Source organism: Triplophysa dalaica, chromosome 12, assembly GCF_015846415.1.
Source record: "Triplophysa dalaica isolate WHDGS20190420 chromosome 12, ASM1584641v1, whole genome shotgun sequence".
Classification (NCBI taxonomy): domain Eukaryota; kingdom Metazoa; phylum Chordata; class Actinopteri; order Cypriniformes; family Nemacheilidae; genus Triplophysa; species Triplophysa dalaica.
The window spans coordinates 14,000,770-14,025,279 of record NC_079553.1 but is presented as its reverse complement, the minus strand read 5'-3'; the positions used below and the strand labels follow the sequence as shown (position 1 = coordinate 14,025,279).

The following is a 24,510-nucleotide window of genomic DNA, read 5'->3' as shown; positions in this document are numbered from 1 at the left end:
GCTTTGAGCATTTTATAAAGTTTCTTAAAATCATTAAAAAAGAAAATGAACAATGAAAGTTGCTTTACACAAGTGTTTCTGCATGGCTTGTGACGTGTAATGTTTCTGGTGAGCTTGATTTGACAGGATGGATGAGTGGATTAAAAACCCTTTGTTGACCCAGGAATCATTCCCTCAACTGAAAACCTGTACATTTAATATGAGCATGTTCCAACACCAGGATGTTGAATCCAGGAAGATGTCCTGTTTGGCATATTCACAATAGTCACAGCAGTGTTGTTTTGTGCTTTTATTACAGAACTGTTCCTATAGGGCATATCGGTGAAAAACAGACGTTACTGTATGATGCCACACCTCTCTCTAACTAATACGACAGCATCAGCACAAAGCAAAATTGAGATCAAATATGTGCTTTAATAGCTTCCAAAAACAGATGTTACCATAAACATATATAAGAGAAGCACCACAAGAGAATCCAAAACTGTGTCATACAACAGCATCATTCAATAGTGCATGCTTTATTGAATGAGCTCTGCATTCTGATTGGATACTGTAGTGGTACACATCCCGATAATTTGACAGTCATTAATGTATAACAGTGGTGTTCAATGTTATTTTGCACTTTTACACCTGCCTACCCTGAGCATAGGTATCGGTATCAGAACATCTCTAATTAGAACTGTTTTCTTAGCAGTGACAGAAAAATGTGAAGGCCGGAGGAGGACCGGACAAGCAACTCTTTTGAATAGATTTGTTATACCGAGCAGAAATTCAGAGAACGTTTGATTATTCAGAAATGCAATTCATTGTCTCTATGCAGTTAATTAATAAACTGACGGTGTTAAATTAGTTCAGTATCGGTCGAATAACATCCCTACTTCTTTGTCATGTTTAACCAAAAAAGCTTTAATAAAAGACACAATAAGCCCACGGTCCTTCCATGGATCAGTCCATGCACACTACACCACATTAGCTCCACCCTGGTGTTCCGGTTCACAGAGCAAGATGACTCGTAGGGTATCTAGAACGGGGTCGGGCAGAGTGTCACAGGAAGTGTGGTAGAGAAAAAGATCAGTAACTCTCACACGCCAAACCAAACATATCTGAATCAGGAAGTTCACACACAGACTGCTCGCACGGCCTAACAACATCAACACGCTGGTTTGCAAAACAACATGACTCACTCATGTGACCTTTAAAAACCAGACAGACCATCCCAAGTCTTTAAAACCACATACATGAGATGAACTAACAACAATTATCCATTATATGAATAGATTGAAACAGTTTCTTGTTCTAACAGGTGAATGCACAACACAAGAACTGACAACATGCTGAATCACTGATAAACAGCTGAGCGGAAATAAGACTCGAACCTGTCGACAATGACTTTGGGAAGCATAAAAACACACTTGCAACAAGTCGAATCTAGTCACTGCTCAAACTTTCCACATTCTAACAAAAACAACCGTCGTCATTAAGGATTAAAAGATACGCTAAACAATTGCTGTTGATGGGATACATCCGACACATGCGTGTTTTCTGAGCAAGACATCCAATCCTGCTCATTTTGAACTCCAGTTCGGCTTCTTGTGTTTACATATACAGTGAAACGGCTATCACATCTATAGCTCAGCATGATGCAACACGTGTCGACTGTCACGGGAGATGTTTTAATAAGGTTTCACTTCCAACTGTCAACCTCAGGAGATTGAAAAGAAGTCTAAACATTAGGAGGCTAGTACAAGCTTCCCACAAACTTTGATTTATAAAACTGTAGGTGCATATAGTTCCCATCACAATGTAACGCTGTCTTCATTTATTCACCCTGATGTTGTTCCAATCCTGTTTGACTTTCATTCTTCTGTGGAGCACAAAAGATTTTGGGACGAACGTTCTTGCTGCTTATGCACCAAAAGTAGTGAACAATAAAAAGCAGAGGTACAACTTTCTAAGTCTTCTTCAGCCTGGAAACTGTGGATCCATTAAAGGATGAGCTACAACAAACAGCATTTGGTTTCACTGACGCAATTTGACAGGCCGTTCAAATATACTGTAGGCTTTACAAACATGAATGAGATTAAAGAGCTGGGAGATTTCAATCAATTTTGTTTTATAATTACAGACTACTACTTAAAAAATCATATGACTTTAGCAGACTTGGACTTAAAATATATTGATTATTTTCATGGTACTTTAATTTCTTTGCATTTGACATTTTTGGATTTTGATAATGCTGCTTCCTATACACTTTCATTGTTTAGGAAAAAGCAACAGCATACTCTAGATATCATCCCATATTTTTCTCCTCAGAGAACAAAATCGTTCCATTGGTTACTATATATAAATTAATTCAGATCTATGAATTTAAACATTGTTCATTTATGAGTAAACCAACTATTTAATTTTTTTTGATGAAGTTCAATAACAAATACATATTTAATCTACCTCCAAGCACACATTCATCATTACAGACATGTCTTGACTGAAAAACTTCTTCCTTTTGCACTGCTACAAACCTCACATCCAGTCAACGGTCTTAACATAATAAGCAAAGCAGTGAGTTGCTATGATCTCATTGATTCAATAACTTGATAAGTTTTACATGGTGAGGAGAGACAGCGCATGTCGACACACTAAGAAAATGAATAGACATAATCTCGTATGAAAACCTGATTTAGGAAAACTGAATCGTGACTCAATCCGTCACTCAGACTAAGTCTGATATATACAACTGCATCACGGTCACATTGTCTTACAGGGGGCGCTCACGAGCACCACTGAGAATCATTAAATGACAACTAGGACACCGTTTGTAAAACGATACAAAGAAAAACCAGACCGACAGTCGTGTGTGTTTTCTATTGGTAAACCGAGATGTACGGAGTCGGACCACTGTAGGAAAAAATCATTACCACATTACGAAGAGAGTTTTTTTTTTAATCCCCCACGCCTGATAAGGCGACAACGTGTGTAAAGCCTATTGCAGAATTTAATCATCAATATAGCAAAGGTTGCTTACTACACTTAGCCCTTAGTGTGAACTCATAATGTGCATTAAAAAGGTTACAACCCTCTGAAAAGGCATTAAGAATGCTTTTGGAAGAACCAGGAATCATTACATTAGGCCCGTTCTGAATTACCATCAGGCTAATGGAGAAAGACCAAAGACCTGACCCTAATGACACACACCCTGTAGTGCGCTTTAAGACCAACATTAGCACACAGATAATTACTTTCCTTCCATAAACATTCTCACAAGCACACGTCTACAAGCTATGCGTTACGCAAACACCATTTGCTTGAAAAACAAAATTTCTCTAGAGAGCGATCTGATATGCAAACTTTACGGGGCAAGAAGGAATCTCTGGGAAAATAACACCGAAATTCACAAAGTCCCCAAACAGCATGTTTGCTACCCCGGAAGGTGCTCCTGTGAATCTCAAGGTGTTTCCATTTGCATCTCATTTGTTTCTAAGTGGCACTAAGAGACGGTTTCTAATTAAGCCGCCGGTGTGCTGGGGAATTTGTCGAACAAACGGGCAGATTAGAGGCGGCAGATGAGAGAGAGAGATAGCAGGCCTCAGGTCCGTCGAGATCCCTCAGGGCCTCTGCAAACTGTCAGACACGGAAGAGGAGGGACTGTCAACACGCTCCAGGTAACTCGCTGGAGCATTTGCAGTGAGATTACCTTGCGATGTGTATGCGCAGGCTGCAGCTGTGTGTGCCAAAGAGGTAACCGTATACATGATATTGGGCAAATGTAAAGTCTTGCAGGGCACAAACAGCTTTGTTTTTTTTAATGAACACATGTATTTTTCACACCCTTAAAGGGAGAGTTCATGAAAAAAAATATACATTTAAAACAAAGTCTGTACACATTCTCTTGCATTGATTTGTCTCCATACAATAGAAAGTGAATAGATATCGCTGTTGTTCGGTTAACAACATGCTTCAAAGTATCATCTTCTGAACGGCATACAGGTTTGAAATGACGGCGAGAAACAGGCAAAATTTTCATTTTCGGGTGAACTATCACTTTAAATTAAGACGTAAACAAAAAATACTGAAAATAGGCGCTGTCTCCAAGAGGGCACTTTAAAAGCAACAGGAAGACGGCACAAATAAACCCTGTTTTAATGAAACCTGCCCCCCTGTCAATCAAAATATTGATGTAAAATGGAAAGCGGCTGTGGTGTGCAGTGGGTTTGTTCTTTGTGAACCCCAGAGACGTCACCCCTCCAGTCTTGAGGGCCAAAATGGGAGGCCAATCTCTGAGCAGCAGAGTGATAAATTGGGTGCCATAGCTCACTGACCACTTTATACATCCAGCATCACATCAGCAACACCGCCTGCTGCGATCACGAGCCATTACCGCATACACGGATAAGACACACACGCTCATCAAAAACAGAATGCATATCATACTCAAGACCAGTCAAGTGAAAGTGTTTTAAAGACAGGGGTATGCCTCAGATGCAAACATTTGGATATTTGGATATTCCGGGGTCTTGTGAAAAAATAATAACAGATAAGAATAACAGAGAGAGATGAATCATACACTGAGAGGTAAAGGAATTCTGGTAGACTGATTACATGGCAGGCTACCTAAACAAAAAAAGCTTCAAATTATTTTAGTAAAGTTTTGGGCCCTGTTGCATAAAGCACCTTAAGTGTAATTTTCCATTAAGTGTGCCCTTAATATACCTTGAGTTTTACTTAAGTTATTCTCCTATTGTCTTTGGTTAAGGGAAATCACCCCTTAAGAGTCATAAACTTGAGGTCCTTTATGCAACCGGGTACTGGCTGGATTTGCAAGGGCTTGCTGGGTGAGGTCTTCTAATGGGTACATACTGTAGCTGACAGAATTCAGGGGATCCTGGTCTGTGTCCCACATTCTCACCTCAGTTTATTTATTATAAAAAAAAAGCTTTCCTTTTCAACGGTGTCTTCTTTTTCGTTAAACGGAGGATAACGGAAGAATTGGCACATCTTACCCACCTCTCCCATACCTGCATTTAGCCAGATTTGTTATTTCCGAGTGCACATAGTTCAATTCTTCTGTCAGTTTAACTCGTGCTCTAAGAGCCATTTAAATGCCATTTGGTGAACTTAAGGCAGACTGCCATATGCCTTTTAGCAGTGCCTTCTGATTGGCCACTCGACCATAGAGATCTCATTGATGGATTGTTGTTGAGATGTTTGTCCTTCAGGCACGTTCTCCCAACTATATACAGCCACTCTGAAACTCTGTTAGAGGAGCCGATGGGTACGAGGTCATATCTCCTTGACCGAGCTTTTGCCCTCTAGGCTGCATTCCAAACTTCATTTGTTTCAATATAAAGTAGGCTAATGGTTGACTCCCGAACCTTCACGTGTTGACCTTTGTTTTGCGGATATATATTAAGCATCACTATATGCTGAAAATCGGAAGCCTCGGTTATACATATAAAGCTCTGGAGTGGTTTGGAATTCACTCTCTTTACATTCAGATGTGTCTATAGTACAATATATTAGGTTTAAAGGGATAGTTCACCTTAAAATGAAAACTCTGTCACAAATTACACACACCCTCTCAGTGTTCAAAGTTCTTTCATTGGTTGAACACAAAAAGCGATATTTAAAAAAATGTTAGCAACTGACAGTTCTGGGGCACCATTGACTACCATAGTAGGAAAACTGTCAGGAACTGAAAGTTCTGGGAGACCATTGACAACCATAGTAGGAAAAATGTAAATGGATGCACCAGAACGGTTTGCTTTCCTAAATTACTCAAAATATCTTCTTTTGTATTCAACAGATCAAAACAAAAATCCTTCTATGGTTTTCAATGGTGCCCCAGAAATTTCAGTTGCTAACATTCATCCAGATATCTTTCCTTGAGTTTAACCGGACAAAGTCTTCATACAGTTTTTGAACAACTAATGGGGGAGATATTCATGACAGAATTTTCATTTTGGTGTGAGCTGCCCCTTTAAGACAGTAACTGTGAAAGGCTTTTTAAAGTCAGTCATCCACAACAATGGAACGCAACTCTTACTTCTACTAGACATCCTCCTACAAAGAGAGAAAATAATCAAGGACCCTTCACACTGACAATGTTCCCACCTAAGGCCATGACATCCCATCCTGTAAATAACAATCTATAAAGCACATATATATTTAAAACGTACACAATTAAACACCACACACACACAAAGTCATAAAATATGCAGAAGCTCATCAGTGTTTGGATCATTGAGGGGGAACAAAGATGGCTGCCACATCCCAGTGTGTCAATAGAAGCGGTCAGCCAGAAACTGAATTCTCTAGTGACGCTGGTGAATATTTTATGAGCGTGTTTGTATTGCAAACAGCTTACCCAGTATTGATGGAAATGATTTCAATCAGCGGGTTCTTCCTAATCTTTGGCAAATCCAGGCGCGCTCCTCCCAAACGCTTCCCCTTCTCCTTCTTCTGACCCAGCAGACGCACGGAGTGACCTTCAAAGCAAACACAAACACACCTGTCATTACACTTCATGCAGCAGAGCGCAGAAGCCCGAGGAGCCGCGCCGAATTATCACACAGAACGGACGGCCGAATGGATGAATAAAAATTGGTGCCAAAAAGAAGACAGAATAAAGGATTTTGTTCCGTTCCAACATAATCACACGTTAGCTTCGGGCCACGGGAGATTGGCCATGTGGTGTCATTTCCCAGAATGCTGAGCATCGCCATTCAGCTGTGAGCGTGAGCGGCGTCTGCTGCATGCTGATTGGACGCTGAGCATATGGAGGGAGAACGCGGAACGGGCAGAGTAGATATTGAGATGGGGCCGTGAATGCATCAAGATTCATTCGTATTTTAAACACAAACAACAAGAAACCATGACCTGAACCCTCCAGATGTTCGCAATGCATACAGACTGCGATTTAAAAACCCAACACAATTCCACTCAAATAACCTCGGAGATTCCTCGAGATGCCTCAGGTGGCGAAGGCAACAATGAGGAAACAACATAGAGAGAGATAATGAAAACTCAGGAGTCTCACACAAACGGCATCCACAAGCACGTACCGCAGCATTAATGTAGCAAATCCTACTCAAACCTCATTAATCATACAACAATGCTTATGCTTTCACCTGTGTTAGGCTGATGCTCATTATGAGATCAGATAATAACGGAATAATACAATCCCTGACATGTAGCCAACGCTATTAAGCCTGAGGAGAATTCACTGCACACAGGCATTGTGGGAAAGATATTGATCAGCGGTTAGCACAGCATTTCTTTAAGGACTTGAGGAAACAAAAACTGGACTGGAGCTCTCAAGAGCGTTTTCGCTGATATTTTCTTAAAGCAAAAGCAAGAACTCAAACTATCAAGGGTCTTTATAGAGAGCTAGTGGTACGCTCATTAAAATCTCAAGAATTCAGCTCTGAATCTCTTCACAATGAGAAGTGAAGATATTAGATAAATGGTAGGTTTGAAATCTACAATAAAATAGTTCAAATATTTCTCTGGCATCATACAGTAGATATTCCAAGTTCCAAGTTTGAGATCTGGGTAATTTCATGTGAACGTCAATAATAACCAAGTTTTTAAAACATCATTTTTTTAAATTATTTTCATTTAATGTACTTGTATTAATCATTTAACAATGTCTTTTCATGGTCAGGCAAGTGACTTTCATAAAGGCCAATATACCTAAATAGGCACATGAAACTAGTTTTAACTTTAGGAATGTCAGTATAATAAATTATGATTATTTTATTAGTTTTATAGTGCCTTCCCTTTCTTATTTGTTGTGTATTATTGCTTTTATATTGTGCATTTCAATTAACAGCAATCCTAAAAAGCATGTTGCATCTCAAAATCGTTGCCCATTTTGTCCCATTCTTAACACATACTTGAATTCCATATTCACACTCTCAAAAACAAAGCAGCTAAAATGGTTTTGTAGTTACAGGCCTTGCAGTATCCGTAAAAGGGTCAAAAGAAGTATTATCTGTACAAGCTTTGTCTAGTTGCTGAAGTCATTTTGTAAAGAAACACTGCACACCTGTCCATTTTTCTACAGAGCAGTCAATTTAAACAACTAAGATGGAAAAGCATCGAGCAAACATGTCTGCTTGTACAATGATGTTTGTTTAATACTATTAAATGACCCTGAACTACAGTATAAAGCAGGAGTCGGCACCCTAAGGCCTTTACTGGCACGTGAAGGGAAATCAAAGGCACATGCAGTTAGATGTTACATGACCTTAGATGTTAGGTGTAAGCAGATTACATATACAGGACAATTATATTGAGATATCATTGAACATAATTTTAAAGAAAGCCTAATGTTGTTATCGCACAGTGATAACAAAGATTTTTTTTACGTCACGTCGTGTCAAAAGTTGCCGACCCCTGGTATAAAGGGACAAAATATGTAAAAACAGGCCTGCATTCTGCCAATATTGTTTGGTTAATCTATAGACTGCTATAACACATAATAGGGCTGTGTAAAAATATTAATACATGAAACTAACGCAAAACTTTTTTTTTTCGATAGTGATACCTCTACTATCAATATTTTTTTTAAATACTGTCATATACAGACGGCCAAAAGTAACGAAGCGAGCATGGTGAAAGTTATAAGACCGCGTCGAGCTCTCAAACTGATATGTGGTTGGTTTTGAAAATAAGTTGGGGAGTAGTGTTCATTTTGTCAGCTATATTTAACTTTAGTGTTAGTGTTATTTTTAGAAATTTGTTTTTATATTTCATGATAATTATCTATTTTACCAATAAGCAGAAATCAATAGATTGTCAAATCATGTGAATAGTTTATTCAACTTCGTAGTTTCAAGTATTTCCACAGAAGTCGGATAAGTGCAAAGGCCTATTCATAGACATCCAACCTCCTGATGTCTGCATGAGGTTTTGGGTAAGTTTTTATTTTTATTGCTACATTTTAGTCTCATCATTTTTCGTCAACGATATTGCGAGCTGATAAAGTTTTAGTTGTCGTTTAATGGCCTTACTTTCGTCTCATCTTTGTCCTGGGAAAATAGTAGCTGAAAAAAAATGTGTCATTATTTTCGTTAACAAAATTACACTCTGTGTTAAGTAAAAATGTATACCATAAAGGCAAAGATATTTCATGTGCTTTCCCCGGTGTGACACCAGCGCATTTACAGCACAAATGAACCAGAGGTTTTATAATGCCCATGTTCAATGTTTTAACTATAATGCACCACAACAGCCAATTGACCCACCTTATTCCCCTGTGCCACCCACTTGAGGGTAGCAATCCACAGTTTGGGAACCCATACCTCTGATCTAAAGGTCCTTGCATTGCACATCATGTCCCCTCTGCAGAGGTAAGGGATGTTTTTACACTTATCCTTAAAAAAAACCCCAGGTGGTGCACAGCATGATGTATTTCTAGATCAAATTTTTACATTTTCTATTTAAAGTATTATGTATATGCAAATGTGTATCGTATGGAAATACATAGCAATATATTGTTTCGTGACCCATCTATCGTGACGTGTATCGTATCGGGAGGCATTTGCCAATACACAGCCCTAACACATAACATGCTATTTGTACTGGTTTCTAAGAATGCCTCCATAAACATGTTTACTGGAACTGACCCGAGACCATTTTTTTATTACCATTTGGAGACAGAGACTGATAGCACTGCAGTGACTGTCCTCTTTTAGCCTTATAAATTTAACAAGACGTAAACCAATTTAATCCATAACAGCCTATTAGAAGTGCACAACATTAGACCCAGAACAAATCAAGAAAAGTGGGAAAAGAACATTGAGAGAAAAAGAGAGATAACGTTGACGGAGGGACCTTCAGAGATCTCCAATAAACTGACTTCTGCAGCCTGGCTTTTTAATAAAGAAGCCGAGGAGATGAATCTGATAAGCCGGCTAATGCCTCTCGTCGTGTCAAAGGTTGACGCGGCTATCCGATTCACCCACCCACATCACGGGCCCAATTTAATTACATCACTTCCATCCAGACTTGTGTGCGTCAAGTAATCAAATCCACTAAATAATTCATGCAACAATCTACATGCAAATAATTGCTTGCAAAAAAAAGAGAAAAGATCCAAGCTAGAGGTGTAACATGTAATTTTCAGAATCATTGGATCTGTGGAAAGTTATAGACCGAGAGCTTTCTCTCGGAAACTGAACGGGACAGCCATGACATCATGTATAGAGGTGACATCCTTATGCAGGAGCCAAAATGAATGTTCGGTTACGCTTTAGAAAACAAAAGTGCAAAAGGTTAGTCATATTGAGATATACATATGATATACAATTGTAGAATTATTTCACACACTGTAATAGTCTGGCAAATTCTATTTGAAATAACAAACTTTTTCTATTCTGGGTTTGAAGAAATCATTTACACACTGATGTTTTAGGATTTGGAGTGTAAAACCATGAATAAGTAACAATTCTTTGGCTTTGGCAGTAAAGACTGCATGGATGATAAAATGGTGTGATTCAGCTCATTTAAAAGGCTATATTTTCTCACTGACTGTTCATTCTGTGATGTCTCTCCAGCGGCTGTCAGTCAAACAGTCAGCGTGACACTGATGATGTCTGCGAGAGTGTGATTTATATCCCGCCCACCCTGAACGCATCCATTTCTCTTCCTCTGATATCAGCCCTGTCAATCTTGTCTCTAGCTGAGCGTCTGTCCCTCAAAAATCAATAGAGAAGCAATTCGACTTGTGCGGATGAAAATATAATGCAACGCGTGCATGAGACACCAAACAAGTCTTGACGTTATGATTTACCGAACACATTAACATAAATCTTAGACAGCACATCAACATTGAATTTAATGATAATTTCCTGGAATTATATGAGAGATGCCGTGAATTAATGTCACAATCTCTCACACCTACTACATCCTGTTATAAGACAACATAATATTGAAAACATATGATACGTTAGCCAGATGGGATTCAATATTTAGTGGTTCTGACAAACTGTAAAAATATTTATGAGGGAACAATTAAATGGCTCTTAAATTCTGCTTCTTCAATCAATTGAACAAAGGGCGGTTTCCAAACATCAATCATGTGCCCTTGAAGGGGACGCCATTTGTAGTGGCATTCCAAACTAATGTGTACACGTGAATCCCGTCGCGAAGGAACATTTTTGTAGTCCGTTAGGGAAGGGTATATGCCATGGTCAGATTAAGAAGATTAAGAGATTTTGAATAATTTTGTTTTGTGAGTTTTAAACTATTTTTGTCAGTTATAAATATGAAAAAGATGGTTAAAAGATGGTTAAAATATAGTATAATATCATTTAGTTGATAGGAAATATGTTTATACTTTACTTATACTACTATAGATTTCCTTTATCATATATTTCGTTTTTAAATACGTAGTGAAGTGAAATAAACCAGGTGAAATAAGACATAATTAGACACTACTTAACAAGAAATACTACAAATATTATTTATTTTGAGTGTATGTGTGGCGTTGTCAAGGCAACATTATGTCAGTCATACAAGCATACACGAGATACAGTAATGCCCTACACCCTTCAAAGAGTTCACTTCAAGAACTCTTCACTTCCATTTGGAAAAACGCCCATAAATATAGAATAAACCTTGCAAAGCTCAGTCAACTTCGATATTTCAATAGATTTCTATTGGACACTGTCTGAAAAGTAGAGTATTTTTAATACTAAATTCATTTTTCTTGATGACAGGTATTGGCTGGAAAAGTGACTGTTTACTTGAAACCAACATTTGTTTATCAATATGCTTTAGCATTAATATTAAAATGATTTATTCGTTCCAGCAGACTGCAAACTGCCTCTGCAAGTGGTTTTCAAAATTTCAAAGACAGAACACAGTTGCAACACAGTAAGACAATGCATCCAAATGATGTTTGTACTGTACGTGTTCCACACAAAGTCGCACATCACACTGACTGCACAACTTAAGAAATCCCACCATTCCAGAATTGGAGGTTGCAGAGTTGAATCTTCCCGCTGGCAAATATATTGTATCGGTTCGATTTGATGAGGTGCGTGTTAAAAAATGTAAGACGATGTCTGAAGGGGGTCACACAGCGGATAAGAAGTGCACCACCACACAACATCGCGTCTAAAAGAACGCACAGGTATCACACACTAAATAGATAGAAGGGATTACAAATCCAAAGTCTACTCCTGATGCAAGATGGGTAAGTTGTAACTTTAACAGTCCGTTTCTCTCTTAAAACTATAATTGACATATTATGTAATATTATAAATGACTTCTTGTTTTGTAAATTACACACAAAATCATAAGAAGCTAGCTTCAAAACATTTCAAAAGAAAACTTTAAAAAAAGATTTATTTCAGAATGCTGTCTAGGTAGGCACCTCCCTAGGTCTTAGGAGAAGCTTAACTGTGTGAGCAGCTACATATTAAAGCACTTTAAAACAAGTCTACCATTACAACTACCTCTACCTTCTTTGACAAGAGCTTGAGGCGACATGCACCTTTACATCAAAAGCAGACATGTGCAGTGAATGATCCGAGACCAAAACAACTCTGGCAATCCCTCAGCAGCTAATTTGACTGCTGAAGGGTCCTGATGTGAATCCGCTCTCTCTTTAAAACACCCTTTCCTCATTTCCACAGCCGCTCTCGTATTATTCTATCCAGCAGCCACGGGCTTTCACCGTGGGGGTTGGGTGTTTTTTTTCCTCTTCCATGGTGCTGTGGTCTGATCCAGCGAGTGATCAGAGGTACCAGTCAGCCTCCGGCCAGAAGAGCAGCTCTCTGTCTGCGTTTAATCTTAATGCACACAGCGGGAGGTGGAGAAGTTTTCACCTTCGTGACTATCACTAGATAAAAGGCACCCAGAAATATGTGAAACTTCGAGTAACAAGGTTATTTTTAAAAAGTCTTTTGTTTTACCTTCAATGTAGTTGTGCGGCGTAATTAGTCAAAGGAACAAAGAGCTGTCCGAGTGTGTGGCAGGGTGCTTGCCAAGGTAAAATCATGTTGTAATTTGCACGAAAAGCTGCCGTAACTGGTAACAACCTGCATGTACGGCTACAAACATAAATCAAGAGAAGTCTCTTAAAAGACGAATTATGTTCCCCTCAACTGCTATTACACAGTTATAATAATTCTGAGAAATGAGTCGCAGCTAAACCAGAACAGGGAGTGAAAAAGTGTGTTCTCTGACTGTACGGACAAGGCCGTCTCCTGCCATTCTCTTGGTGTGGATCCCTGTTGTCCGATGCAGTCTTGGAGAGAACGTTCAAGGTCAGCGCTGTTACACAAACACGGTGGGCTCAGATGACTGTTAATCTTGGCCGCGCTGCTGAAGAGCCCCGGGTCTGGTCCTGCGGTGACGATTTGGCAGATTTTGTCTCTTAACCCTTCAGCCCCTCTGCAGGCGGGTCTGGTATCATCTGGATATGTGATCCACAGATCTATGGCTACCGGTTATTGTGTCGGCCTTTGTGCGGGAGCCATAACTGACCTCTATAACTTCAGCAGCTGTGGGCCTTGTTTACATAAACACACGCACACACTTACGAGTCATTATATTCTGACGATGGTCAAATGTTACTCTTTCTTGTTGTGTGCATACAAATCCAAATCCAAAAGGCACAATATGTAAGATTTTGGGATACAAATATCCAAACATGTATAGCACAGTGTTCTGTTATTCATTCAACTGTGTGCTCGTATTATCCAAAATGGCTTTAAAAATGTGTATTTCCAAAGAAATTGAAACGGTGTATTGTCATTCTTTATAGCATCACCCATCTACCCCATTGTGTCCGCATTACACCATATCTACACCGTACACGGTGCAGCACATGACATGACAATAGACAATAGAACCCATTAGAACCCGTTATAGTTGTAAATGTTGTCCATACTGGATATGGCACGATGCGACATAACACGACAAACCAACCCCTTAAAGGCCCGGTCAGACTAGACTATCAGTGTGCAAACATTTCTACACAAAGCCCTGCGTATATGAGCAGCAACCATAGCAACCAGAAAACACGTAATTTTTTTCACACATCATGGATTAGCATTTTTTTTAACATAATGTATTTGCATTTTTATTTAAGTTGTTTAATACAAAAATTGGATTTTGTAATATTAGCATTTCCCCCAACATAAAGGTCAAGTGTGGCGTGACCATCTACTATTTTTCCCGCGCCATCACGTGATGCGAATTCCCAGGTCAGAGATCACAAAACTTGAACTTTCGAAACGATTTCGGACGAGCTTGTGTTTCCCGTCTGCTCCATTGACATGTCTATGAATGGAAGTGAATGGGGGGAGAAGTATAGTATGTATGCAAAATTAAAATTATTAACTCATTCCCCGAACTCAAGCCTTTTTTTTTTAAGTTGCCAGCCTACACCAGCGTTTTTTAACATTTTCACCCAAGTTTAATGGCTCACAGTAAATTTTCTAAAAACAATATATGGACAAACAATATGTCAAATGAAAGAACAGAGTCTTAGCTTTTAAACAAAAGAAACCGTATTGTTCTATCTTCATTTGTTAGTTTTTTATCACTCCGTAGATGTGGGTAGGTTTCTTCAAAAATGCATTAAACACTTTGATTAAACAGCTGAGATAATTAACGTCTTTTGTCAAAGATTCTGCCCAAATTCCACTCAGAACAATCATTTAAAACCACTAAAACATATACGTTCAAGGTTCAGAGCTTCTGTACTTTTTCCCAAAGGTGTGTGACAGCGCCACCTGCTGTATAACAGTACAAACACCGATTGCTGTAAAAACTCGTCTTTGGCGGGGAACAGTTCTTTTTAAATGATGAGATAACTTGTCAATGGTGGTGAAAGAGTTAAGTACAAACCATTTGTCAAGTTGTGCCCAGTGTAGACACTAGGGATGGGTATTTTAACGGTATTACTTCATTGGTATTCTCATCTGTACATTTTGGTATAAAAAGAAAAAAACTAGGAACAGAATTAACATTGCTTTCACAAACATTGCTTAACAAATACATAATTCAAAATAAATAAACAATTTACAACAAAATGTATTATATTTCTTCATAAATTCTTCCTTTATCCTTTGGGCATCAAGAGATGAACTAGATTGGGCTAAGCAATCCGGTCTTCCATAATTTTACCCTGTGGCCCGTTTAATACTGGGTTCGGTACCCATCCCTAGTAGACACTATCCTTCGTTTCTGCACTTACTGCCTTTATGTAAGAGTCACTCGAATATTGTTTTACATTTCAAGTAATGTTAAAGTTTGAAGTCTTAACCAATAAAGATTTGGAACTTTAAGAAAGTTTTACACATGGAGGCTCATAAGTCCTGGCATGATATTTTGGATAAAGTAACATTGTATTTTAGACATGTGCATGGCAACCTTGGCCATGTTCATTGAAGTACCTAAAAGCAAAACCGTCCTTGAATTTTTTAGTCCTGGGGTGTATATCTGTGATGCCGTGACTATAATAACGTCATCACTGAAGCGCGAGCTTAACGTGGCTCACGGTTCAGAGTGTATTTTAATACCTTACGGTGTCATTTGGAATTATTAATGACTTCTAGTGGATATAAAATTATATCTGCATGTATTACATCTAGGCTGTGTTCGTCATATTCATGTTACAGTAGGGTATGGTTTTGTGCGATGTGTATTTATGTTTTGAAGAGTCATTTAGTGTTTGTTTCACATTCTCCCATATACAAACATTCGAAATCATACTATCTGACCATATCAAAGTATATTTTTATAAGGACTATGAAATCATGTCTTTGTGCACTTTTCAGAATGAGAGTAAAACACAGCTTTATACCTGCTCCGTCTAGAGAAGCAAAAGAAGAAAGCGAAATGAAATAATCTTCAGAGACTGAGAGCCTGAGGGCAGTGAAAGGATAAGAGCTGTAGCCAGACAGCAAAGCACAGCAATTATGATTTCTGCCTTTTTATTTATTTATTTTTCGGGCCTGTAAGCCACAAACCACTAGAGAGATGACAAAAGAATGAGATACATTGAGCGGTGATGAATGTCTGCCAGGCAGCCAGAGATTTTCAAACAAACAATTATTCGAGTTCCCGGAGCCTCTTATCTCTCAAGGCTGCACCTGCTTTCAGCCTGAACTCTGTGACTGTTGACAGGTTACTGTGGGCCGCGGGTGCGTATAGAAATGTGAATATGTGAGCATCTGAAATTAAACATTGAGCCGAGCATTAAGCCGTGAAAAAATGGTTGTTGTGGCCATTTCGCTACGATTAGATGTGCTGTTAAGCATAGTTGGTATAAAATAGCAGCAATCTGAGGCATGTTAATAAAAGAGTGTTAAAATAAAATCTGTTGTGAAAAAATGTAGAAATGGCAGAAATATGCCATTACATGTAGAGATCAACTTTTTGATCAAGCAATTTTATGCATTCCACCATATTCCAAATGTAAGTGGTCTAAACCTAGCTCAATATTTTGATGTAAAAGCTTATGAGCATAAATGTGAAATGAAAATCATTTAACAGTTTACCATTTTCTGTTCATCCGGGTGAAATGTTTTGCCCAATAGACTTTAGAGAGTAACTATTACAAAGTCCTTAAAATTAGATTTCAGTGTGTAATGTTGCTGTGTGTGACTGTAAGCAGTCTGCAAAGTTGCCAAGCCGAAAGTGAACGAATAACAAAGTTATTGGCTTAGGAAAAAATGAGTCGACTGTGAATCAAAGCAGACTAGACCATCTGACCAATCAGATCCGAGTAGACCGACAGAAAGGAGGGGATAAGACAGATGAAGAATCACCTGAGAGTCAGTCGAGAAGTAAGGTTATAAAAACTGCCTATTAGTAGAACATTTAAGTGTTACACTGTGCATGTACGTGAACTTGTTGTTGAACACTCCATAAACCAAAGTAGGACCTTAAAAATCACAAAATATGTACTTTTAATTGTAAGATCGAATGCGTTTACTCTAAATTCAATTCTTACAATACAGGGGTGTTCAACACCGGTTATCGCCAAAGATGAAAATGTGTTGAGGAAAAGGTGACCTCCAGAAAGAAAGACAAAACAATACGTGTATGACTCACCTTTGACAGTCTCATCCACCACCTCCACGACTCTATCAATCTGTTGGACCTACAGAGAAAAAGTGAGAAGGATCATGAGAACACCAGACACTGCACCGGACTTAAGGATAATTGTAACAAAAACACCTTGATTTTGTTTTTTAAGAGTACTTTAAACATAACTTTAATGATGAAGCGGACAAATCAGAACCTTCACGGACATATCAACACACAAAACCGGGCATGAATTGGATCAAATCCACGCCAACTATTAACAAAAAGTAAAAAAAAGTTTTGCTTGGTGTCTCCGGTTGAGAAATTTAACCCAAACACACATTGGTTTTATAGCCGTCCATATGAGCTGTCAGTTAAAAGACCAGAGAAGCTTTTAAGAGCTCAGTCCTCGCGTTAACTGTGACTGACAGCTGATCCGAATCAAATTCCCCAGTGTGATGAACGTCTAATCTCTAATATCTGAATGTCACATATTCATAAACAGCGGGGAATTAGAAAGAGCTTTAAATCATATTCACAACCCTTGTTATGAAGATTGTGAGTTAATTAAGTAGCTCTCTGACATAGAGGAAAGCCATTAGACGTGTAATTGGCTCTTTCCGGGGAAGAAGCAGCAAAATGTGACAAATGTTTGACAGTTATTTGCTGCGGCCTGACAGTGACAAAACTGATGAGACTGTCAAACAGACAAGACACTCTGACACTGACTGACTTATTTCTACACCAGAAAGATACAGCTAGGACAAAATATCTCAATCTTTTTATTTTTAAATTAAAAAATGTTTTGGTGCTTGTCCAATTTACCAAATTCAAACAAGTTATGTTCAGTTATGTTACTTAATATATTTATGTTGGCACTATATGAATGATATGTTGTGTTAACATGTAATTGTTACAACTCAACTAGGCAGAGGATTTATATTTCCCAGCATGCATTGCGTAAGACTGCATTTTGAGAGTTATTTTCTAATAATAGAGTTAAATTAAGTTTTTTTTTGTTATATTTTGGAATTATGTAGTTTATTATGTGTAATCGATGTGCAATAAAGTGCACTTTAAACTTCTAGTTTGCAAAAAAAATGTGTTTATCATTTACATTTATGCATTTGGCAGAGGCTTTAATCCAAAGCGATTTACATTGCATTATTCTATAAATTTGTTTCTTAGTATGTGCAATCCCCTGGGATCAAACCCACAACCTTGCGTTGTTCACGCAATGCTCTTACCACTGAGCTAAAGGAAAGTTTATCATTTACTCCCTGTGAAATTCCAAACCTTTATGACTTTTTTCTGCAAAAGAAATTATATTTTGAAGAACTTTGCTAACCAAACAACATTGACTCCCATTGACAAACCACTGACACAAACATTTCTTTTGTGTTCCACAGAACAGAAGAAAGTGTCAAATAGAGGTTTTGATTGACATGAGGGTGAATATATAAGGACTTTTTTTTACTTTGGATTGAGGTATTCCTTCAATGCCCCCACTGACCACATCATGCAAATCTATGAGGGAACACGTGTGTGTGTGACACGAGAAAGCAAACGTGATAATATGAGAGAAATAAATAAGCAATGATAGAAAACCTTGTTTGCTAGGAAACTGTCAATGACAGTTAAAGGTAAAGTTCACCCAATAATTAAAATTTTGTCCTCATTTACTTACCCCTCAGATTGTTCCAAACCTGTATACATGTGTTTGTTCTGCTGAACACACAGAAAGATATTGGGAAGAATGTCAGTAACCAAACACATCTCATCCCCCATTCTACTACTATCATCATCATCACTGCCATAGTAGGGAAAATAAATACTATGGGACTCAATAGGGGTGAGATCTGTTTGGTAGATGGACATTCTTCCTAATATCTACATTTGTGTTCAGCAGAAAAAAGACATTTAAAAAGGTTTGTAACAACCTGAGGGTGAATAAATTATGTCAGATTGTTTTTGTGAACTATCTCTTTAAGTGGAAATCACTAAAATTATTGCAAAGAGACATATAATTAAAAAGACAGAGAGGTGTCAACCAAAGTTTTTTTATCACAATTGTATCATTTTATTATAATTTTGTATTATAATCAGCAATATATCACCAAGCTTTTTAGTGTATTACTAAACTGTTTAACACATTATACCATTTCTAAATCGATTCTACAAACTTCTATAGATGTTTTGCCCAGATCAGTGCAAGACGTGAAAGTTCGCAGATTGTATGTGGACCGACGAAACAGATAACATATCTCCATTCTGCAGGTTGTTCTACCCCATGATTATTCAAATCATACTACATATTAAATGCCCTGAAAAAAAACAGACAATCCGTTCCTCCCCGATAAAGAAAAAAATATTATACACAACTCTAATAAAAGACAGAATGTAGTCTTTTCTCCAGCGATGCTCTGGGAATAAAGCGTCCTAAACAACACACCTACAAACCATTTCTAACATTCCAATCTCTCACACGCAGAACCGGAGAATGCCAAATGGGGCGAGGAAACAAGAGAAGGTACAGGACTGCTGGGGTTGGTAATCTTTCACAGCTTTTCTGCTCTACCCTCCCTCCGCTCTGGTCATTTCTGCATGGAGACCGCGAGATTGTAGAAAGCGATCTATTAAAGGGAATTTGTATCCATTGTGCGCTGCATCCTGCGGTTAAATGGCTGACCGGAGGCCCGCTCCGCGCCATTCTCCAGCGGCTGGGGCTATTAATTCGATGGTAGCGTAGGTCGGGAGACAGACCGCAGACCTCGGGCCTCCGCCGGCTGCAGTTACATGCGTGAAAAACAACGAAAAAGAAATCAATTTCGCTCTAATGGAAGTACAATCTCAGCTCCACTCTGCTGGGCCGGCCCGCTCGAGTTCCGCTGGGCGAACGCACTTTAGGCCCTGGATCACCGCTGTGAGGACTCCGAGAAACAGTGAAGGTTTGGCTCTGAAAGGAGCTCGATCTCAAGGACCATGTCAAAGCGAGAGAAAAAAGGTAATTTTATTGAGTGGATTCTTTCATGTGCTGAGGGAGATGTTTGGGGAACGGCAGGAGGTCGGACTGTTTAGCATTACTGACGTGTTCCTGGGCCAACGGCTCCCTCGGCTGCACTCTCCAGCTTTAAATCCGGCCCGGGTCAGAAGTACTTCAAAATGATATTTGTTTTTCCCCACAGCCATTGTTTTTCAAGCAAACTACTTGAAAGCAACAAGGGACGAATCGCTTTCAACGTTGAAGTCTGTTGTCTAGACTAAACAAAGATGTGCTGAAGCAACTTTATCAAATGCTTTGAGACCTCAAGACAAATCTGGACTCCTTTTTAGAACCTTATATAAGACAAAAAAAAACTTCTATCACCAGTTTTTGAAGTCAAGGTCTCGATGCATTGTAAATGTAAACGCTGTGGTCCTTGTAGCTTTCGAGTGCAGGTACTTCTCCAAACAAAAGCTGCACGGGGGTCCAAATGTCTTCGCCCATGATAGTAAAGTATTATTGGTCCCGGCTGTATGCCAGCATGGCGCCTCCTGCCATTTGGACCCTCCTGTTCTCCTGTGGCAGCCCCGCTGGGCAAGGAGATGAACGGGCTGAGCCGTTCTCTATCATTCCTCAATCACGATCAATACGGCCTTTCAGAAAGACTCAACTTGTCCCCGCGCAGACCTCCTTTTTAACTGCAGTGGAAAAGCAAGCACGGAATGCCTGCTGTGGCTGAAGGCTTTTGTATGGAGCCCAAACAAGCCTTAACCTAAAGCACACCACCGGCCCTCTGACATTTCAACTCAAATTAACAACTGTGGTCAGAGGCACGTTAACTTGCCACTGCAATATTTTTGGCCTTGTCTTTTGGGGGGCAGGAGGGCAGCAGTTGCAGTCCTGGTGCTCAAGGAAAGATGATATGACACAAGAAAGAGAATAAAACAAACAAACACACTTTAGTTCTTTATATAAACTATGATGAACTTATCTGAGGTAGAGAGAAATAAAACTGGACATTGAGGCCAAAAACGGAATATGACCAAATTTACAAGTTTTTTGTGCCACAAAATTTGACATTATTTAAAACAGAATATTTTTTAAAAACAACTACTAAGTTGATTTTTTGTAAGATGATATCAAAATTCATCTAGTTGATTGGGTCATTCCTCGGTTTATGGGCATGTCACCTTGTAGCCGACTGTATGGTCAAGATAAACAGCTCCCAAAGATTTTTTTCCATTTTCTTTTTTCCATTTATTGTGAGTCAAGTTTGATGGAAGCCACCGGAAGCGTTCGGCATATTTTACGGATATAAACAGATCCCCAGAAGCATCAGGCGGTCAATGCCTTTGGAAAAGCATCTCTGTGGGACGGCAATCTCAGTCTCATCATTGCAGCCGTGGTTGGTAAACAGTGAGACGGACAGAGCTTAACATGTGCATTACTGAGACCTCACGTTTGCGTCTAACAGCAGAGAGATTGACACTTTTCAATGCAAAAAAGGAAACTCATCATAGACTATGCCACAAAAAAGCTTCCGATAATAGGTGGTTGAAAAATCAACAATAGCCAAGTTTCCATTATAGATTTGCACAAAACTTTAGCAACATTTTTTAAATGTCGATTAAAAAAATTAGTGTTTCCACTAAGTGAAGTCATGCGACTAAAGTGTAATTGTTCTTCTCGCGATTAGTCACTCGGGCCATACAAAGAGTGAATATATTTTATAATAACTCTGTTCCTAATAAATCTTTATACTGCACTCAATAGTTGTCCTGCATTTGGGCCATACTATAAGATATTACTCAATGTGAATTCCTTACATCCCATCTATACATGTGTTGTGACCAAACATACAGCAATCTTTCTCATACCACGTGCCTTGTAAACATGACAAAAAGTGTTACTATTCCAGTTTTGCATGATATGCATTTATTGTATTGGCTGAGAAAACACCATGCAAACGTTGTTTTGTGTTATAAAGGAGTTTTTGCAAAATTGACATGTATCCATTGGGCTTCATTTCAATCCGCTATTTCATTTGGCACATTTAAAGGGTAATGGAAGCGCAGCTAATAAATATCACAAAGAAACTCACAAGCTTACACACAAATTTGAATTGTAGTATTCTGTTTCTTACCCGTCTTTAAACCATAAATAATAAATGTTTGTTTATTTATAATTTTTATATTAAAATTGCAGTTATTAAAATATGATGTCTGTGGCCCAGGCCATTCATTATTGAACTTGTCTCCTTAATAAACATGAATCTCATAGTAATCTCCCACGCTATGTTGAACAGCACACCATAAATAATGTAATTAAATTCAATAAACACGCCTGTTGGTTTAAGCCAGAGGCTTAGTGCTAACAGCTGGCGAGTTAACGGCCACAAGCTCCTAGCTCTATTCTCTAGATTATATAAAGCACAGATTTTTTTTCCACTCGTACATCCTGCTTATATCCTCTGAGATTCAGCCATCAAGGCAAAATATGCAAAACTGCTGGTCAATTTGCATAAGGTGATTTTTCCAACGGTAAAAGGGGCGGAGCCACACCAAACCAACATCACTCACATGTTTACTTTCTAGCATTGACTTGTCGACTGACTCCTGGTTAACTCATGCAAATAAAGGCTGAAAAAGCTATAGATCAGTCAAGAAGAAAATGAGAAGCTTCCTTAACACCTCTTAACCAAACGGAATAGCTCCTCCATAAACAAAGGGTCTTACTATTATTTCAGTCAACCCTCGCATTCTCAACCAGACCACAGAAGTGTCACCTATTAAGGGATGTATGTACAGATTCTTGTATACACTAGCAATTGCTCCATGATAAAGCTCCAAAGAAACAAAAAGGTGTTGATTTTCACCCGTATGAACAGGGGATTATAGGGCCTTGAGCGGAAGGAAAGATTAGAATTAAACAACCTAAATTTCAGTCCGCTATGTACAAAAAGGCTTGAGATACAAGTGCTTGTAGTTCAGTGTACAGTGGGTCATCTTACCCCGATGATACTCAGGCCTTTGAGGTAGTCCATCCTGGGCTGAGCCTGTGGCACACATCCTGCTAAAACCACCTTCTTATCCTGCTCCTGTGCTTTCCTGAGACAAACAGAAACGAGACAAAGAGAGATTAGTGGCAATAATGACAGTAATAACCGCTTTATACAGCAGTGTTTATTGAGAGACTAATGCATTAGGAGCAACTTTCAACTTTCATAAAATTGTATAATGCATGTTTTGTTTTCAAATACCTTTAGTGTAAATTTTTAAGTAAATATTTCATACACTTCAAGTTTGTGCCAACATTCTCACAACAATAGCATCTGATTTTGAGATACAAGAGAAACTAATGCATTTTTATTTATTTCTCAATTTTAAATATAACTTTTAATCTTCTGTTATTTTCTGCTAGTATTCTCTTTCCATGTTTTTTCTTCTAAAATAATAATTCTAAAATAATGCATCCATCCATCCATCCATTCATCAAAATTTTTAAATAATAAAAAGGATGATATAAACCTTCAGAAATAAGTAGATCTACATTTTCGAAAAATCTCAGAGTCTGTTTTTAGATAAAGCAGCCTGTTATTGTCCCTCTTATCTATGAGAGTAGATTTGAACTACCATGAACTGCATCCACAAGAAAGATGTTGAAAATGGTTAGTGCATTAAAAAAAAACTACTTCATATAAGCCACAACCTACGAAACAAACATCACTTACAGTAAAGACAACAGGTACTGTTAAAGAATGTACCGATATGTACATTTTTGGGCGATAACAATAACAAATAAGTATTTGACATTGGAAGCCAATATCGATATATACTGTGGCCAATACAAAGTATCTAAATATTAATATAAAATTCCTTAAGACTGAAACAAACGGCAAAATGTGGACAGCTGCTTTGATTTGAAAACATTGAGTGGTGAAAACAAGGTAACCATTAGTTATGTTTTCCCCCCTGAAAATCATGTACCAAGCCTACTTTACACTAGGTAATGATTCTTTAACCTTCAAACTTTTCTGGTATATTTAATATTTAATAAACAAACTATAGATGTTCTTCCAGAGCAACCCTGAAAATGTTTCTTTTTAGCAACATGTCTCAAACAGAAAGCATTCAGACAAAGTTTGATTAAAAAAATCAGCTTTTGTTCCTACACTTTACACATTTATAAATACTTGATCTACATACTGTTCCTTCATCAAAAATGTTTGCTAATAGCAGTAAGTGAAAGATCACGACAGAAAGATACTGTACTGTTTTGTATTTTAACTGAGAGGAGTGTACAGCTGAAGAAGTTTAACCAGAGGAAATTTTTCATGATTTATTGGCTATAATATATCGGCCTCAATTTATTATCGGCTGATACCAATAACATTAAAATGACCATTTAACGGCCGATAATTTATCGTGCCTCCTTACGTACTGTATTATATAAATGTGATGGCTACAGTGAGTACAGCAAGC

At 38.3% G+C, this 24,510-nt stretch overlaps 1 protein-coding gene across 2 annotated transcripts in view; it reads right to left on the bottom strand.

Annotated features, from left to right (window-relative positions):
- cdkal1 (CDK5 regulatory subunit associated protein 1-like 1) overlaps positions 1-24,510 on the bottom strand; it is a 322,974-nt gene that overhangs the window by 195,025 nt on the left and 103,439 nt on the right. For both annotated transcript variants that reach the window (XM_056762570.1, XM_056762571.1), the window contains exons 5-7: positions 23,040-23,136; positions 17,074-17,122; positions 6,362-6,482 (exon numbers count right to left, since the gene is read on the bottom strand). In XM_056762570.1, coding sequence (XP_056618548.1) covers positions 6,362-6,482; positions 17,074-17,122; positions 23,040-23,136 — 267 coding nt within the window. The remainder of the gene's footprint in view (positions 1-6,361; positions 6,483-17,073; positions 17,123-23,039; positions 23,137-24,510) is intronic.